The sequence below is a fragment of the Corapipo altera genome, unplaced genomic scaffold (genome assembly GCF_003945725.1).
Source record: "Corapipo altera isolate COAL_440 unplaced genomic scaffold, ASM394572v1 61167, whole genome shotgun sequence".
NCBI classification, from domain to species: domain Eukaryota; kingdom Metazoa; phylum Chordata; class Aves; order Passeriformes; family Pipridae; genus Corapipo; species Corapipo altera.
In genome coordinates, this window is record NW_020884949.1 from 2,505,317 (window position 1) to 2,526,083 (window position 20,767).

The window sequence follows — 20,767 nt, forward strand, 5'->3', positions numbered from 1 at the left end:
AGTATATTAAAAATAGCATCCTGCAGTCCTCTGAAGAATCCTTAGGGTTCTCCTTCAAGAAGAACAAGACTGGTTTGATGAAAACAATCAAGAGATCCAGGTATTGTTGAGGAAGAAGAGAACTGCTCACCAAACACATCTTGCTCAGCCATCTTGTCATGTAAGAAAAGCAGCCTTTCGTCTTGCATGCAGTAAGCTCCAACAGAAACTTTGTGACATCCAGAACCAGTGGTGGATCAATCTAGCATGAAAAATTCAATTATGTGCAGGTACAGGTGATTACAGAGGATTCTATGAGGCCTTGAAAACAGCATACGGGCCTACATACCAGGTCCAGAGCCCTCTACTCAGTGCAGATAGTAAAATGCTTCTAACAGATAAAATCTCCATTCTGAATCGATGGTCTGAGCACTTTCAGACTCTTTTCAGTACCAACTGTGTAGTCCAAGACTCAGCAATTCAGTCCATCTCACAACAACTGCTGAAGAGTGAATTGGATATTGCCTCTACTATGGGAGAAACTCTTAAGGCCATACAGCAGGTGAAAACTGGTAAGGCAGCTGGGGTTGATGGAATTCCACCTGAAGACTGGAAGCATGGAGGCCAAGCAGTCCATGCTAAATTTCATGGGTTTGTGGTGCGCTGTTGGGAAGTAGGCGAACTACCATCAGACCTTTGTGATGCAGTCGTCATCACCTTGTATAAGAAGAAAGGAATTAAATCAGACTGTTCAAATTACTGTGGTATTACTCTGCTCTCCATTGCTGGCAAAATCCTTGCAAGAGTACTTTTGAACAGACTAATACCCGCTATAGCAGAAGGAATTCTACCTGAAAGCCAGTGTGGTTTCAGAGCCAACAGGAGCACCACAGACATGGTATTTGTTCTCAGACAACTGGAAGAGAAGTGTAGGGAACAGAACAAAGGTCTCTATGTAACCTTTGTTATCTCACCAAAGCTTTTGATACTTTGAGCAGAAAAGGTCTGTGGCAGATTTTGGAACGTTTAGGTTGTCCCCCCAAGTTCCTTAAAATGATCATCTCACTCCATGAGGATCAGCACGGCCAAGTCAGATATGGCAATGCACTTTCTGAGCCCTTTCTAATTACCAGCGGTGTGAAACAAGGCTGCGTTCTTGCTCCAGCTCTATTCACAATCTTCTTCAGCATCCGGGAAGAAACGGTGGGGGGAGAGGACGGGACACTGGGGAAAGAATTCCAACATCTCTTTTCAAACCTATGACACCTGAGAATTTAGTGCTTATGGAGATATTAGAGTAACGTTACTAAAATCTTTCTTAAAATAGTAGCTGTCTAATCACTTCACTGGACTAATTGCTAGGAAGAAATAATTAAACTGAGAAAGGAATGTAATTTTTTTCCTGTGCAGGCTGTGTTGTCTTTGTGCATAATAATTGAACTTAGGATAGTTGTTCCTTACCAACTTGCTAGCTGGACACCTCAGAATTTCTCAGAAATTGGCTATTTTATTGACGTTAAGTTTCTTTACTCCAATATTCAGTGATTATAACTATGTCAGTATCTTAGGTTAGTTAGCTGCCACATATATCTGCAGAATCAAATATTTGACTGTACTATAAAGTATCTCATTTCATTTGATTTCATATGAGCATATATGAGATGATGGCTTCTTAACCATTATTTGTCACTATTATGTTTTGGTCAATGGAGCTAAAAGACACAATTTACTACCATTCTTCTGAAAGAATTTATCAAGGCTACGCTTATATCTTGTGGACTGAAATATCTCAAGCCTTTAAAACAAGGCAGTGGTTTGGTTAGAACTGGCTGCTCTTATATGGTTAAGCTGTTGAGTACAGCAAAGTTATCACCATTCTGTTTCTTAATACTTACTTTACAATACAGCTAAATTAGAGATATGGAGTAGTTTGTAAAGTCCTTTCACCGTATTCTGGGTCTTTGGCTTACATCCTAAGGTCCAAGACTAAAATAAGAAGATTTGAGAAAGTAAATTTTTTCAAGGCTTTTAGCCTGTAACTTTCAGACTCATATTTTAAAGAATTAATGGTTTTAAAAACAAGCATCAAGACATACTTGTCTTAGCAGAATGTTTCTGAACAAGTACTGTTTGTAGTCATTATTGTCATCAGTTTTTTATTACTGCTTACAAATGTTTAACTTCATTCTTAGTGGTCTTATTTTGAATAGAACTCTGAGACAAAATATAAATAAGAGTTTAGTCAAACTGTGAAAAAAAAGTTAACAAATATGAGGTGATAGCATAGCCTATATTATTAGCAATAGGAGCTTTACTTTCTTGCTTCCTCCTCTGCTGTTGAGGCTACTATTGTAAAGAACATAAAACTTGAAAAGTAATTACATCTATTTATGCAATTGGGTTAATGTGAGTAAGAAAATGGACATGCCAAAAAGAATAAGCTGGTGAGATAGAGTAAAATGGAACAGCGTAAACCTTATAGGCCTGGAATATAATAATATGTTTTTTTCAGAATTTTATGAATCTAAAGATATACATTGTACCATGACTATTACTTTAGATTGTCATAAGCATTGCAGGAACATACAAGATGGTAAATAGCCATTTCTTGAACAACCTTTTTTTTTCTTCAAGGTATGGTGAACAAAACATGTTCTGCATGACTCTTTATGATATTCTTTTCAGTTAGATTGTATCTAACAGTTTTTGCTAGAAAATAAGTTGTTTTTATTTTTTCATAAGTTGCTCTTATTACACACAGTAGTGCTGAGGCATCAGCAATGACCTCCTGGGAAATTTCCTTAATATTTACATTCTGACAGGTAAGATTTTGAGAAATAAAGCAAAATATTTGTTTCAACATGAGAGAAAGTGTAACAATGAAAATGCCTGTTGGAATTATACTGGTGAATGTCTTTCTCCAAATTTTTTACTACTCGAAGTATATAGCAGGTCCTCAGAGACACAGGTTTCCAAATGACATGACTGTTTTTTATACCAAATGTCCTGTACCTTTAGCAGTCAAGCTTTTTAATGAGTAGTATGAAGTAGTATTATGTTAGAGGTTATATCTTCAAAACCAATGGAAACAATTTTCATTTATTTTAAAACTGTCTGTTCTTAATAAAAGACATGTAAACTGATTCTAAAGCTAGATATCCATGAATATGAGGATCTTAAGCATAAGGAACATGAGGTTTAAAGATAATTTCACTTTATAGCTTCGCAGTTTAATTTAACCAATGTCATTGTCATTTTATAGCTGCTCCATATGCTATATGAAGTAAATTGAAATGGCTTGTTAGAAATTGAAAGGAGTTAGGAGATCATACTTCAGCTTATTCACATACTAATCTTAGGCAGTGGAAGATGGTATCTGGAGAGAGCAACCCTCATTTTGATACTGTACTTTTCAAAAAAAAGTTGTATCAGTATGACAGTGCTTACACTGTCAGTTACATTATAGTACTTGGGTTGTAGCTGTTTGTTCATAGATGCAGCCACTTAAAAAGCAGTCTCTCCACATGATTAAGTTATTTGTAAAAATTGTCACTACTTAATAATTAAGAGTTCCTAGGGGTTCTCATATTGAGACTGTCTCTCTGCAGTGTGAGTCCTTACCAAATGCTACTTCAGAAAAACACTTTCATTGTGGACACACATAACATAAAAGAACTTTGCTTTAGTTTGTAAAAAAACCCCACATCAGACCCTCACCTGCAAAAAGAAAGTATTTAAGTGATATTATTTCCACTTGCTTAGTGGTATAACAGTAGTACTACCCACAAATAATGATGTGGTCAAGGTACTCCTTGTGTGTGACTAAAAGTTTAATTCTTAAAAAATCATTCAGTCTAAAAAAGATCCATAGAAGCGTAACAATCAGATTTCTTTGCTACAGAGAAAGGTATTTTTTTTCCTTTGAGCTTTTATGTTCCACCCCTTGTTTAGTAGTTTGGTCACTGTTTTTTTTCTGTTTGTGTCTGAACAGTTCTGCAAGTTCAAAAAAAAAGGTTGAATCATCTGTGGAAGAAAAATTAATTGAGGGCTGTTAAATTTGCACTCCCTTTGTATATTTTTTTTAGAGTATCCTTCTCTTGGATGGATGGCCTTACAGGGCAAAGCAAGCTTCATCTGCCCCAGTTTGGAATTAGAGTTGTCCTTCTCCTAGGATGACTACCGGAAGGCTGGTGAGCCCATCCTACCCAGGGACACATTTTATCTGACCCTTCAGTTTTGACCTGTCTGGCATAGGAGACCCTACTGGAGGCATATACCACCGCCAGCACAACTTGCAACCTCATGAGGGCACACAAGCTTCTTCCCCACTAAAATGATTTGCATGAGCCTTTCTATCCTTACTTTTACCCCCCAACCTCCTACACTCAAACCCAAGGACATTCCCTTGTCCTAGACACCCTTCCAAGATGCTATAATTCCAAAACAAACTATTCCTGGGCAGAAGCTGCAAGCGAGCCAAGAGAAGGATACTCTAATTAAACCTACATCCTGAGGACTTCTCTGTCACCATCCAAGCTCTCTAGGCCCTGGCAGATGAACCTTAGGAGTAAAGGATGGGACCAGTTCTGTGCATGCTGTGCCTCGCTAAAAAATCCACTGTGCAGGCTCAAAGCCCTTTACTCAGTGCAGATGGCCAAATGCTTCTGACAGATAAAATTTCCATTCTGAATCGGTGGTCTGAACATTTCAGACTCTTTTCAGTACTGGCCGTGTAGTTCAAGGCTCAGCAATTCAGTACATTACATTCAGTACATTACAACAACTGGTGAAGAATGAATTGGATATTGCCTCTACTAGGGGAAAAACTCTTAAGGCCATACAGCAGGTGAAAACTGACAAGGCAGCTGGGGTTGATGGAATTCCACCTGAAGTCTGGAAACATGGGGGCTTTGCACTCCATGCTAAATTTCATGAGTTTGTGGTGCGCTCTTGGGAGCTCAGCGAACTACCATCAGACCTTTGTGATGCAGTCATCATCACCTTGTATAAGAAGAAAGGAGATAAATCAGACTGTTCAAATTACTTTGGTATTACTCTGCTCTCCATTGCTGGCAAAATCCTGGCAAGAATACTCTTGAACAGACTAATACCCGCTATAGCAGAAGGAATTCTACCTGAAAGCCAGTGTGGTTTCAGAGCCAACAGGAGCACCACAGACATGGTATTTGTTCTCAGACAACTGGAAGAGAAGTGTAGGGAACAGAACAAAGGTCTCTATGTAACCCTTGTTATCTCACCAAAGCTTTTGATACTTTGAGCAGATTTTGGAACGTTTATGATGTCCCCCCAGGTTCCTCAAGATGATCATTTTGCTTCATGGATCAGTGCATCCAAGTCAGATATGGCAATGCACTTTCTGAGCCCTTTCTAATAACCAATGCCGTGAAACAAGGTTGTGTTCTTGCACCAACTCTATTCACAATCTTTTTCAGCATGATGCTCCAAAGGGCCACTGCAGACCTCAATGATCAGGATGGTATCTACATTCGATACCGTACTGATGGAAACCTATTCAAACTAAGGCGACTGAAAGCCCCCACTAAGACCTTAAACCATCTTGTCCAGGAGCTGCTTTATACTGATGATGCCGCCCTTGTCACCCAGACAGAAGCAGCTCTGCAGTGTTTAACATCCTGCTTTGCAGAGGCTGCTGTGCTTTTTGGGCTGGAAGTCAGCTTAAAGAAGACAGAAGTTTTCTACCAACCTCCACTTCAGGAAGTCTTCCATTATCCCCAGGTCACCACTGGCAAATCAGAGCTCAAGTCAGTCCAGCAGTTTAATTACCTAGGTAGCATCATCTCCTCGGACGGTAAGATTTATGAAGAGATAGACAACAGGTTAGCAAAGGCATATAGAGCTTTCAGAAAACTCCGTAACAGAGTTTGGCGAAATAAACACCTGAAGAAAAGTACAAAGATCAGTGTTTACAGAGCCATTGTGCTGTCTGCTCTTTTATATGGGTCTGAATGATGGGTCATTTACCGCCACCACTTGTGACCCTTCCATCAATACTGTCTCCGCACAATCCTAAATATCCACTGGACTGATTATGTGACTAATGCATCTATTCTTGAACAGGCAGCAGTTATGAGTATTGAGGCCACATTGCTGAGAACACAGTGGTGTTGGGCAGGACACCTCTCTAGGGTGGAGGACTACCACCTCTCAAGGATCGTGCTCTCTGGCGAACTTGCCACTGGCTGCCGCAAGAGAGGAACCCCGAAGAGAAGATACAAGGACTCCCTGAAACAACATCTCAGCCTCGGCCATATTGATCATCATCATCGGTCTACTCTGGCCTCCAATCAGGAGACATGGAGACACACTATCTAAAATGCTGATGCTTCTTTTGAGAACACACGCAGAATCATTCTTGAGGAGAAAAGACAACACAGAAACAACCGTCTCTTCCCAATACCGCCTAAGGAGACTTTCTGCTGTCCCTTTTGCAACCGGACTTGTCTGTCTCACACTGGCCTTCTTAGACATCAGTGTGCTTGTAGCAAGCGTGGACAGAATCCTTCTCAAATCTTTGTTTGTGAAGCCTAGCCATGATGATGATGATGATGACATCATCTGTTTTGATGGCTCAGTTTGTTAAAAAAAAGAGCTAATTTACTGCACTGAACTTTAAAAAAAATTTGCAATTAATGAAAAAGGGTTTTTTGGGGAAAAAGGAATTTAGCAATTTACATTAATTTTTTAAAATTGTACTTTTAAGACTAAAAATAATGAAATACATTAAGCATATTTTTTCACATCGAAATTACGTATTTTTTCACAATTACTAAAACTTCAGCAAATTTCTTTTCTAAACCAAAGAAATCAAAGTCTTGTTCTCTCTACAGTGATATAAAATTATAAAGTTTTAAATACTAACCTATGTAGTGAGAATAATTTTAATCATATTTAGCAGAAATGTTTTACTTAAAATGCTCGTCTTCTAAACCCAAATAATACACATTATTTTTATTTTTATTTTTTGAGAAGTAACGAGTTCCTAAATATTTAATTCGTGTAATTCATGTGAAGCAGTAAGTATGTGTAGTTAACCATGTTCTTGTATTACTAAATATTGACAAAAATCTTAAAAGGATATAGCAGTGGCTTTGATATCTTGTTTACATACACTATGCTGTGTGCTGTAAGTAAACAGGATGAAAATATTCAGTCAAAACCAGTTTTAGTCCTAATTAAATGTTTAAATTTTTGGGATAAAAAGATTAAATAAAATGGACACACTTAACATGATTTATGCTTTTGGGGGGGGGGGCAGGGGGCAGTGAAGTGGAGGGGAGGCACTGAAATCTGTCCATTTAATCCCCTTATCAGTACTGGGGCAAATAACCAAAATGTCTGGTCTTGAAAAGTCTGTAGCCTATTCATAGCTTGTAGTTTATTATCTTGCGCACAGATTCATATGTCAAAGATGAGTGTAAAAACTGGCTTGTAGTTGTAGCAGATTGGCACAGATTTACCAACATGGTGACTTTTATGTTACACAATGTTGTAATCTATTTGGATATGTTTCAATGAGACACATCAGCACACCACAGTAAAAGCCTTTGATAGTGTCCCAGGAGTCAAGGTGTATGAAGAAGGTGTTCAGTTTTATAGTCCTGAGAACAGATTTTACAAGTTAAAAAGATACTTTGCTAACCATTTGTCAAGTTCAGAATTGGTATTCTTGGCTAGGTAATTAAACCTAGTTCTGCCTAGATCTAGTCAGTACTGTTTTCCTAACTGAAACTATGTTAAGCATTGCTTTTGAAAAAATATGTAGTTATGAACTAGTGAAAAGTTGCTTTTGTAGAAAATATATAGTTAGATTGTTTATGGATTTTTTTGCTTTGTTTGTTTTTCATGTAAGTGTCCACACAAATAGAAATAAAATAACTCTGGATATTCAGTTGTTCTTGTGATCTTTGCATCTGAAATTGCTGTAATAACCTACCAAACACACCTGGTTTCATAAACAGGGTTTCATAAACATGATTCTAGATGAATGTTAAGGAGTGGATCAGCTCCTTGAAACAAACACTGTTCTCTTTCAAATATTCTAATGACAAAACAGGAAAGAAAAGATCTGCTTTCTCAGCACAACTGACTCTAAAGTTCATTTTGACATTTTCTGTGATGTCAGTGGGTCTTTAGGAAGTTTTTAATATATGTTAAGTTTTATAAAACAGCTGCTGATTGCTAAAGAAGCAAAATTCAGTTTATAGTCTCTGCTTTAGCTAATAAAGCACCAAGGACCAGATCTTAAGTTGGATAGTGTCTTATTCATTAACTACTTTGTTAAAAAGAATAAGATTGTTTGAGAAGGGAAGCTGTACTTAGACTTGCTGAGGATGGTACAGTCTTGCCTGAAGGAAATTTTAGCTCTAGCTCAACTGTACCTAAATGTTAATCCTGCAAATTCACGCCTTATTTTGTGAGAGTAATTTAATTATAAATAAGAAAGGCTAGTGTTACATTTCTTTTAAGTAGTTTTTATTTTTTAAATACAGAATATATAAAAATGCTTTTATCTCCAAATAATGAAGAAAAATCCTGTGCTTTTTCTTTTTCTTCACCTTTTTTTTTTAGCATAGAAAAGTGTCTTAAAGACCTGCAAAAAGAAGTAAATGAAATATGTACTGATGAAATTCTACAAAGCACAACTGACTGCATTCAGTGGCTAAATAACTGCAATTTTAGTTCTCTCAGATCTTCTTCTACAGACCATGGAGAGCTGACGGAGTTCCTTAGGACCCTGGTAAAAAATTTTTATTAAAGACTTTTATGTTTAGAAAGTTGGTTGTATGATTGGAGGTGGGAGTGTGGATGGTTCAATTAGTTTTCTCATTTTGGTCTTCACTGTGGTGATGATAGTTCAGAAATTGTATTATAAGGCTTAGTGTTGTTTTGATGTCTGCAGCAGGGTGTTATGTTTCCTTTTGATCGTGCCTTAAATAAACAATTTGGGACAAAATCTTTTCATAGATGCTGCCATATGTTCAGCACTGCTAGGATTGTTTCATAAAACACATGTTGGTAAATAAACGCTGGAAGTTACTGTCTATACTGAGGCTGTTAGTGTTTCTACCTGTTCTTCACTTGTTTCAGTATGAATTTAACTCATCTAGTGTACGTTATTGTCCTTTATACATTATTTAAGCATAAACTTCCAACTTTCTATGTGGCCAGAGGCATAGGGAGTAGATGCCCCATCCCTGGAGACATTCAAGGCCAGGTTGTACTGGCCTCTGAGCAGCCTGATCAGTTTGAAGATGTTGCTGCTTATTGCAGGAGGATTGTACTAGATGACCTCTAAAAAGTCACTTCCAATCAAAATGATTCTGTGATTCAGCTCTTTTTAATTAGAAATGTTGGAGCTACATCCATTGTCCTGGCAGGTCGTACAATTGGACGTAGCCAGAAATCAGATTTCACTTCAATGAAAAATTCCATTATTTTAGAGGATGTTTTTTTCCAAAAATTTTATTAAAAATTTACATCTGAATATACGAATGGACATGGAGGTCTGGAAAATTGAATTGTCTAGATAAGTGAAGGATGATACCTCAGTAAATGAAAACCTGCAAGTTTATATAAAATCTATATATATGTGAGTGTGTGATATGATGTAAATATGTAGAAGTGTCAAAACAAGTAAACATTAATCAGGGGATTATTCTTTGATACTTCCATGTGATTTAGACCATGAACACCTTTAGGCTAAGATTAGCTGTAATGGCAGAGGAAAATTGCTGTAGAGGAGTGTTTTCTCTGGCTAGAGTGCAAGCTTCATCAAATCACCTCCTGTTTTTTTAACACTTAGAACTGTTTGTTGCTCTTTCAGTCACCTTTGAATCCACAGGATATTGAGCTGTGCCAAATGAGGAAGTAATCTCTAGAAACACCAGGTCTTTAATGTTCATGTGGTGAAGAAGTGGTTTTGTTGCTTTCTGACACAGCTGATCAAAGGAATGTTGCTGTTAATTAATCACTCCACTCAAAAGTTTCAGAGACTGCGACATGTCATACTTGATCTAGATGAAATTAGAGAATCCCAGAAAATGCTGACCCATGAAGTTTTTAACTTAAGAAGTCTTTTGTCACTCCTCTTAGTCCATTAGATCCTTACTTAAATCCCTCAGCAGGTGGCATGGCAATGATGACTTACTTTTGTCCATTCCCTGCTTTCTTCCTTCTGCAGGGTCTATTCAAGCCATATACCTGAACACCAGATGGCGGCATTTGTTTGGGAAACACTGAAATGTCCCCATCTCTGAAATATCCTACACAAAACATGCTTTCTAGCTCTTCATATGCCCAGGAGCTTACTAACTGCATGACAGTCTTGCTGTGAGCTGTAGAATCCAGTTAAGCCTTGAGAATAGATCTGTGGCAGGCTGCTAAACAGGCAGCAAAGTGTGAGAAGCCTTAAAGTTTCGATTCTGCACAGTTTATGAGGAAAACATTTTTGGAGCTCGGGAACTTGGACATCTCTACTTACAGGCTCATGGCTTCTTAGATAATCCAGCCTGTTGTATAGATGAGAATACAGATAAAAAGTGTATCTATATTATCAGAGACAGTCCATCTGTAAGAAGTTATATTCACAGTAGATAATCTTTAGTTCCTTAAGCAGTAAATTATTTTCAATAATATTCAGCATTAATGAGATTATTTATGATCTAACCTTTCTTAAAGGTATCTCTCCACACATTGAACTAATTACTCAGTTAATTTCTTCTTCCATGCTTTTAATTAAATATATAGAATACATCTTCAATAACAGCAACCTTCCTTCAATTCAGGACAATATCCCTATTCATTGTTATCCCTTATTGTGTGTGTTTTGTTTGTTAAGAATTTTGTTTATCTTTTAAGCTGCTGGAACAGTGCAAACTTCTTTCTGTGCTTTGACTGGGGTGATGTATTTAGGTTTATTGTTATTCTCATGCATTTGTGAACTCTTAGGAAAATACTGAGTTTCTTCATGAAGGCTGAAAATGTTAATTATGTGAAATTTTGTCCTTCTGTGTACTGTCTTGTAATGCTAAAGATTTAAAAGCTGAATATGAGCACAAGCACATCTTTATTAAATTCTCTTCCTGCTAAAATAATGACAAATTCTTTTTTTAACAAAGTCTTAATCTTATTGTATTTGTATATTGATATGGTAGGTCTATAGTAGCTAGTAGTCAAGTTGGTAGACTGCAACTGGTTTTCTGTATATTATTGTCACTAACTTTCTGTGCTTTTAAGGGAACTTTTCATTTATCTCCAAACCATTGGAGGATACTAATTTGGATCTTTTTGTCTGGAACAGTTTTGGCATTATCTGTTGAAGTATTTTTACAGGTTAATTTTTAAACAGAAAAGCTTACATCAATATAGGCAATGGTTTAAGAGACTTGATGAGACTGTTTTCAGAACTCTTTTTCTGAGTAATACTATGTCTAAAATGGCATCTGCAAGCTCCCTATTTTTAATGCTGTAGTTTAAATTGCAAAGACCTTGGAACAATCCTTAGATATATAAAAATATTTCTGCTTTGCCTTAAAAAACAACAGTGGGGGTTTGCTTAGAAGATCATTTGGATTAATATTCCAATGACATCAGTTGCATTCACTGTTTTCACAGCTTCTCTTGTTTGGTACATTTCAGAATATAGTATTTGAGCATGATTCATTTAAAAAAAGTAATATTTAAATTCCAGAAGTCTACCTGTGAAGACTCAACTCTTCAACACGGTGGTTAGTGATCAGAGTTTTGGTTTACCCTCTGAGACATGTTTTCTTTGGGGCCAGAAAACTTTATAGAATACTTCAGTAGATAATAAAAGAGAATCAGATCGGTGTTATGTATATGCCTATTGATATGTATGATTTAAGATTTTAACTAGTTGCATATATTTCTATTACGTGCACATGCTTTTATAGGATGATATTTGACTGCTAATTTCCTTTATTATTCTGTCTTCCACATGTCTTTTCTGCTTGTAAGTAAAAAAATTAATAAGGTTCATTCTGAAATAAAGATCTAACAGGGAAGGAAAATAGGTAGTCTATTAATTTTAAGACTTTCCTTTATAAGAGGAATCATGGTTCCTGTCTAATGTTCAGAATTAGGTACTGTGGTGGAAGTGTCTTATTTTTTAATTTTTATCATGAAACACTTCAGAATAGAGGGCAGTAGAAAGACTAAACTCTTCTTTTCCTGCGTAAGAGTGTAACAGTTTTGTAACATCCAGAACAAAGAATATGAGTTCTGATTTTGAAAATTTTTGTGACTCAAAAGCATAATTATCTATGGAGAAAAGCTTGCTACAGTGGAAAAACTGAAGATTTTTATTTGGAAATTGTTGTATTTATTCAACATTCAAATTTGAATTATCTATCTTTCAAAAGGACAACAGAAATAAAACTAATCATTTCCTCAAATACTGCAAGTTAAATAAATCAATAATTCTGAAGGTGGGAGATTGCCAACAGTTTCTTTACCAGCCTTGCATTATAGCATGGAGTACAGCTAGGAGACCCAGGTAAAGGATATGAATGGAAATAATTCCCCTGTGGTGGTTTGCCACAGTGCTTTTCTCTGTTGGAGAGAAGCAGTGGAAGGTGAGGGAGCAAGTGAGAGGGCTTCTAGATCCTTATTCACTAAGGGCTTGCTAACTGAAAATTAAGAGTAGCAGCAATTTCACTCACTTTTCTTGTTACTGTGACAGCAACACTGAGCTGTGACAAGAGGGCTTGCTATGTGCTGCATAACTTCTTGAGTCTGAAGCAGCTCTAAGGTCAGAGATTTTGGCCCTGGACCAAGAGAGAGCTCTTCAGACTTGAATGAAGTAGGAACAGCATACGCACCCATGTGATTTCACCTGCTTTGTTAACTGACTTCCTTCTCCACCACATATAGTGGAAATGTACATGGATATTGCTGTATTTTTTATGTATCAGTCTGCATCTTGGTTTGATGGGATACACAGCTTCTTATTCTTCTGTCCTGTGTGATCTAAGCCTCTTTAATTCTTAACAAGTTTTTTAGTTTTAGTTCTTTAAGGAGATCCTGGGAAGACTATTTTATCCTTAGAATGGCCTTTTTGACGGTTGCCTACTGAGCTATAGAAAGGGACATGCCATTATCTGTGTAAATATTAAATAACTTTTCATAAAATTTTGCTTCAAAGATGTTTGTGTGACCAGAATAAACAGGCTGTGGTCTAGAATTGATTGAGAAAAGAGGTTGGGGATATAAGAAAGACGGAAAGAGGAATATGAGTTATTGGTAGAGGTAGACAAGGAAATTAATTGGCACATAAATACTGTTTTCCATAGGTTTTATAACTTCTGTTGTTTATATAGCAGTTTATCTTATTTGCTGGTAAGGCAATTAGTATTGGAAACACAGTTTTTGCTCTGACATGAAGCTGTTCATTTAATGAACCAGGATTAATAAAACATTATTAAAATACTATCTGATTTACCTTTTTTAGCAAAGCTTGCTGAAGAATGAGCAAAATCAAGAAGAAATGGTACTTCACTTCCTTCTGGATCTCTCTAGTCAGTGTGGTGTTTCATTTCCCTGCACTCCAACTGGGACATCTTTTGAGTTAACATCTTCCCTTCATACCATTGAAGATGATTCAGCTATGGATGTGAAATCTCTTTGGGATGATGTGAGATTGCATCTTCGACAATTTTTAATAAATAGACTGCAAAGTCAAGAAGAAGCAAACGCTACTGCTTTGCAACAACAAATGGAGTTTAAAACCCAGTGCATACAGCAACTTTTGTTTCTTTATCCTGAATCAGAAGTCTTAACGAGGTATCAAAATATGCAGAATAAACTGGTTAGCGATCTTCTACAGAACTGTATTTTATCTAGTTGTGGTGAAACAAATTTTGATAAGGTGGTTCATGGTTACCAAAGTTCCATACCCACATTGTGCACAATGATAAAAGAAGATTTGTATATACTTAGTGGAACTATTGATCCTTCTTCATCATTGAAGTTTATTAATGAAACTTATCTGGATACCATCACAGAAGAAATGACAGTTCTTCTTGAAAGACTTTGTGAGCTGCAGTTCAAAGAAAATGCTCTACATATAGTTAAAGCAAACAAGATTTCAAAGAAGTGTAGAGGAACAGTTCACGCTGTGGGTTAGTAGTTTTATTTTATGTTCTTCGCAGTTAGATATTATTATAATTATGTTACTTTTTTTTTCCAATATACTTGACTATTTTCTATGGAGAGAGAGATCTAAAATTATTAATTACAGCTTTATGTTCTAACCATGCTACTGTAGTTGAATTCTAGCCTGTATCAGAATTGTGATGAAAAACGTTTTAAAGTACGAGAAAGTAACTTATGTAACTTACAAAAACCCCATTATAATTCATTGGATAACACTGTCATGTCATAGTATTTTTTTTTTTAGCCTAACTTATTCCTACTGCTGAAATATATAATTAAATAACAACTATTTACTCCAGGTTTAAATAAACACAAACTCCTCATTCTTTTACCCCTACTTATTTCAAAATGTCAGACATTTAAAGGAAATTATTTCGATGTGTCCATGAAACAGACACAGATTCATACATCAGAGCTAACCCAAAAGATTACTATGCAGATTTTAATTGTAAAGCTAACAAACACACAAACAAACATTTATGCTTTCTAATTGCGTGAAAGTAACTTAGAGTTAATACCACCTGGTAACTTCTTCTTGTTCCAAGGAATATAAAGCAGGAGAGGAATCTGTTACTGATGTAGTATATTTCGTACTTTCTCTTCTTCAGTTTGTAAATCTGATGTGCGAATTTCCAAAGGGAAGAATCAGCACTTCAGAAAAAATCATACGAAATGGAAACTTTCATGACATAATTACGCGACTGTATGTAATTGCTTTTTCAATGCAGAGTTTTGATCACTCCTCTGTGCAGAAGCTGTTTGTTTAAAGCATAGCTTTCCATAAAGGTGAAGTGATTTGCAGACAGAAAATATTAAAACCTTAGAGTCATGTGAAAAATATAGAAACAGAAGATCTTCGGGTTGTGCAACATACAAAAGGGATAAATGAGGTGATGATTTGTCAGGTTGATGCAGAAGAAAATTGCACTCTTGTGAGTTTTAAAATCATCATATATATTACTGTAAGTCAAATAGAAATTATAGTGGAAGACATGCAGAGTTAATTTTTCAACAAGAGATGAAATATGGAGGAGTATGTGGAACATATGAAGGACAAGGTAAGGGAAAAGGCATGCAGACATGTAAGTTGAAAGGACAAGAAGTTCACTGTAAAGTTGACATATTAGTGGGATAGAGTGTAGTGTCAGAGTATTGCTGAGGTATGGAATAAACAAGAAGAAATGTACCTTTGAATTATGTAGTGAGATGGGAGTCAATAAAAGGGCTCACTGACAGAAAAAAAAAGACCTGTAGGGAACAGGAAATCTGTAACTAAATTTTAATTTCAGTCTCAAAACAGCTCTCAAAGATGAGTAAGTTCAAGTATCTTCATTTTACATCTAAAACATGGAGTTTAAAGTGACACTAAGGGTGTCTCTAAAACACCCACACATTAACTCTTTCTGTATTACAAGAAGGAAGAGAACAGTCCTTCAAATCTATTAATACAATACTTCATCTTCTTGATTTTTTTTGCCAAAAGATGTGCTTTAATATATTGTTGTGCCAGCACATCTATCAGTACAGATTTCCATTGCACATTTCTTTTGTATATTCGGAAAAGCAGAGGTAGGTGAAAATAAACAAAGTAAATCTTAGGAATCTGCTTACAACTTTAAAACATTTTCTGTAATTAATTTGAATTTAAAACCCCTCACTATTTCATAAGTATTAGAGCAGATTTTAATTTTTATTGAAAAATAAAAATTGTGCAGTAAGTGTCAGATTTGCACATGCAAAACCTGTCCTCTTAGCACCCATAAAATGTGTTTTGAAGTGCTGTTCATTAATATAATTTAATACTCATAGTTACTTTCTTCACAGGGCCTGTCGTGCTCATGTCTTCATATTATTTTACTTCAAGAAGTTAGTATGGGAGACAGGCATTGATTTGGCTACAGTTTCTCACTAGTTTTCTGCAGAATCGAACTGCTCTAGATGATCTGTGTTTATAGACTGCAGGCAGCCAAACCATAAGCCAAACTAGTGAAGTCAGCAGGCTAGAGCAAAATAGGGGGTCCGAGTTATGTAGTTTTGGGTATGGTTTGTTTTTTTTCATTTTGTGGACGTCATAGCCTATTATTTGGTATTATTAACCAACTCAAGCAAAAGATTTTCACTGTATCATTGCTAAAACAGTTATTATTGAATAGTTTATTCTATATGAGCTCATATATGAAGAGTCTTTTCTGGAAAGAGATTCCTCTATGTGTTTGAATATACTGTGTTTGTACCATGTCAGAAAAGGGTATTTTTCCTTTAGAACTAAAGTGTTCACAAGGCAGTTCACACTGAAATAACTCTTTGGAAAAAAAAAATTCTACAGACTAACTGTTTTAGGAGGTTTTTGTAAAGGTAGACAAGTTCTTAATGTCAAGTAGCTTTTCCTGCTTGGAACTCGTATTAAGTTCTGATACCTTTTCTACCCTCCCAGAAATGAGTGGAAGTCTGTATTTTTACACAGTGCAAGTTAAAAGACAACTTTAATAGATTGCCTTGACAGTGATACCCAGTTTGCTAAGTATGAAAAAACCCTCATGCTGTAGTATGGAGGGATAGAGAAAAAGAAAAGAGGTTTTCTTCTTAGCTGATAGACAGTTATACCAATGTGTTTCTTATTTTTTGATTAGAGGTCTCTGCCGTCTGGAAACCACCAAACCAGCACATTTCAGAACAGCAAAATAATTTAATCTAGTGCATTCAATTGGGACTGTTACCCCAGAGGTGATAAAAAGGCTTGTGTCTGCTCAGTCCACCCTCAGGGTAATGTGGGTTTTGGTTGATTGTTTTTTGTTGTTTTTTTTCGTTAAGACTTGCTGTAGTCCGTCTTACTACGTAGCAGAGGACAAAAATAACAGAAAATAATGAAACAGTGCCAGAACCTCAGAAAACTTTCTATAGACAACCTTCTTCTGTTGGGAAAATGCAGGTAGTCTATAAAAAGCTTTAACAGAGTTATGAATCCTTAAAATATTTCATATATAACAATCTATTTGTGAAGTAAGGAAATAATGTTTTTCTTTTTGTATTGTATTAGAACAGTTATTTGTCAAGTACTGTAAAAAGATTGTATCCATTTATCAAGACTGAGGAAGAGCATGGTTTGGGAGAGAAGGTGTCAAAATGGCATGTAAAAAGAGGCAGATTTTTTGGAATTTGGCATCTTCAATTGGCAACTATACTGGAGGCAGGTGTTTTTGTGTTATAACTTGCTCCTGTTCCCTATTATATCTGTGACTCTTATTACCTTTAACAGTGCAGGATTCAGCCATAAGTATTTGAGCTAAGTTATTCTAGAAGGGTTTTATATAACATGAATTATAATTTCTTTGTATATTTTCAACACATAATTGATGTTTCCAATCTGCTAAACTAATATCCAAGTAATGTTTCTCAACACCCTCCTAAAAATATTTTGGAGCTTTTAGGGGATTTTGTTGTTCATCATTTTAATCATATGTCTTTCAGAAGTTTATGTAATGTTATGGTACTTAAAAATATACTAAAAATATCTGTTAACATACTTAGCATGGAAAGAATCACAGTTGGTTTTCAGCTTATCTCTTATGGTTTTTTGCTTCAATTTCCAATGTGATATTTCTCAGAAATTATTTGCAATAAGTGTATTAAATGTGTATTGTACTTTTACCTTTTGAACCTTTATTATGCTCCTCTGTTTACCAAAATGTTAAGCTAGTTTAATCAGGCATTACTAACCTATCTTAATTCTTCATCTGTTAGATGAAAAAACAACTGCTTTTACGAGTGATAAGACATCTGCCAAAGAAACTTAAAACCCATGAAATTATGCACAATTTTTGTATTAGTGGAAGGTTTTCTTTGGTTTATTGATATTATCTTATACATAAACAGAGAGTGTAAATACATATGTAGACTACTTAGATCTTTTTATTTTTACTTTCCTGTGATTAAAACTAAGCATACATTAGAGCTCTGAGTTTCATCTTTACTGACATATTCAAATTCATTGGCTTAATATTTTCAAATAGTCACAAACTTTCCAGAGACCCTTAACATTTAAAATCCCAAATGAAACTTGGTTTTAAAATCTGAGGCAATACATAGTGTGCTCTTAAATATCAGTTGATTATTTTTAAGGAAATATTATTGCAAAGTGGAGGTATATTTTTAGCTACAAAGTAATTAAACCACCTTCAGAGATGTATTTTAATATTCATATTTTACACTTTTACTGCAGTATATCATCCTGTTACTTATGTGTCTAGCAGACCTCCTTTCTCTTTTCCTTCTCCAGAATATAACCAACTTCTTTTGTATTCTAAAGATATATTCAAATGCAAACTGTGATTTAAATTGTGATATTATAAATTTTTTATCTTTAACTATTCTTGAGTTCCTGCAGAAGATACTGTGATTGTGGAACACCTCATATGAATATGGCGTATATCTAAACTTGAATAGAAGGACTTGGTATTGTTTAGCTGCATTTAGGCAGTGGAATTGAGAGCAAGAAGAGAAACAGGCCCTGGAGTAACTTGTTGAAATGAAGACAACTTTGGGATGTTAAATTAAAGTACTTGGTTAGAAAAATCTTATTTTGAGCTCACTTAACGTTACATATTCCCAGCAATTTGTTGACCTAACTTGAAATGCAAGTTTTGGGGTTTGCTTATTGGGCTGCTTTTAACACCATTAGGAAATTAAACTCCAAATAAGCCACTCTCTTTCCCCTACGCCTTTCTGGTAAGGGAGGGACAAAAAAAGGAGAGATTATTGGTTAAGATAATAATTCATTAAAAGCACAAAGCAATGGAATAAGACATAGACAATAACAACAGCAATATTAATAGCAAAAGTATACAAAAAAGAGAAGGTGTTTTACCCACAGAAAGGTAATACCAGGAAAAAAACCAATATGGTTTCCCCAGACAAGGGCAATATGGTGACCATGCCTGCGCCCAGCGCGATGTGGTATTCAGGAACAAAGACAGTATGACAGGGAAGCTCCCGCAGCTAATGTATCCTACCCCTCAACCGAAAACAACAAAAAAGAAGGACAAACAACCACCCAGAAGCTAGGTTGTCTGAGTAGGGGTTGCTCAGCCTCTCCACTGGGGCTCAGTTCTGCGCAGGTGCCTGCACTGCCATTTCTACTGCTTCGCTGCACCATAGGTCGATCCCGCGGGCCACTGCTCCTTTTTTTCCTGCCACTTAGCTACACTGCTTCCAGCTTGGTTTGGCTGGGTTTGCCTGGGCACCTTTCCTCCCAGCTTGATGAGCTTAACTAGTTGGGGTTCGCCGCTGCTGCTAGTGTGTTCCCTGCTGGCAGCTTCCCCACTGGCACTGTCGATTGAACACTATAGTCAGTTGTGGTTTTGCTGCTGTTCCTTTCAGCACCAAAGGTCCATAGTAGTACTCCGGAGAAAATTGAAGGGGGCACCAGCAAAGTGGTCCTGAGTCCAAAGGGATTGATGCTGATACCTTCCCAGAGGGCAGCAAAATGGCCAACTTCTGGTGAGGGCACCTAGTCTTTTCCTGCTGAAACCACGCCCCCCAGCGATGAGGTGGGTGTACAGAATAACTTGGTCACACCCACACCATGCTAAACTCCACCCCCTTCTCTGTAACCAGGACACACATTTAACTTATATTTGATTTCTCCACTACATTCATGTGCATATGGCTTTGTTTCCCCTACTTTATAATTTTCTTCCTTTGAAATAAAGAACTTCAGTTTCAGACTTACTTTTATCCTTCCATTTTATTTAAATTCAGTTGTTTAGTGATCTCTTAAGCCATCATTATGGCCTACAACCAGCCTTCTATGATCTTTGTCTTATCTATCAAAAATATGGTTACCATAACATTGATACCTTCTGGTTTAGTGACTGTGTAATGAAAAAACCTGATTATTCATGTCTGGAAATAATTAGAATGAATAACTTCAGTATAATTTATTCTTCCATTAATATCTGGAAATTAAAGAGTTCCAAATTTGGATTCATGTCATTAATATATGTATCTTTGTACCTTTTTTGATACTTCTGTACAGATTATGAATTATAGCAGATAATTTAAGATATTTATGTTTTAGTTACAATTGGTTTTCCATCATGTTTTCTCATTTCAACAGTCCACTGTTGAAATCTGTTTTTTTAGAAGTATGAGGATGAAGGGGGAAGGTGTTTCAGTCACTTGATTTACTACTGTTCTGTCCTGGAAAGTCCTGTTGCATCTTTCTGAAGTGGTTGTAAGGCATGCTAGTATAAAGTAGACCATGGATGGATTATAGATGATAATATCCAGTATCACTTCCTGCTTTTGCAGATCAAATTAATTCTATTGCCCAGGTCCTTGGATTAGTACAAGCAAGTTTTCAGGTATTTATAGCTATAATATGTTGTTAAAAACAAAATGTTTAGAAATATAAAATTTTAAATTTTAACTGTGGACATTATTTGAAAGGTTTTTTTCATTAATTTAAACTTTAAAGTGTTTCAAGACCCACATAAATATTGTAGTGACTTGTAGACATTATAAAGACATAAATACTTCCAACTTGGAATTTAAAGCTACCCTCTTTCAATTGGAA

General features: G+C 36.0%; 1 protein-coding gene across 11 annotated transcripts in view; it reads left to right on the forward strand.

The window, feature by feature from the left end:
* Positions 1-20,767, forward strand: part of KIAA0825 (KIAA0825 ortholog) — a 248,248-nt gene that overhangs the window by 38,872 nt on the left and 188,609 nt on the right. For all 11 annotated transcript variants that reach the window (XM_027662939.1, XM_027662929.1, XM_027662931.1 and 8 more), the window contains 2 exons: positions 8,590-8,758; positions 13,490-14,159. In XM_027662939.1, coding sequence (XP_027518740.1) covers positions 8,590-8,758; positions 13,490-14,159 — 839 coding nt within the window. The remainder of the gene's footprint in view (positions 1-8,589; positions 8,759-13,489; positions 14,160-20,767) is intronic.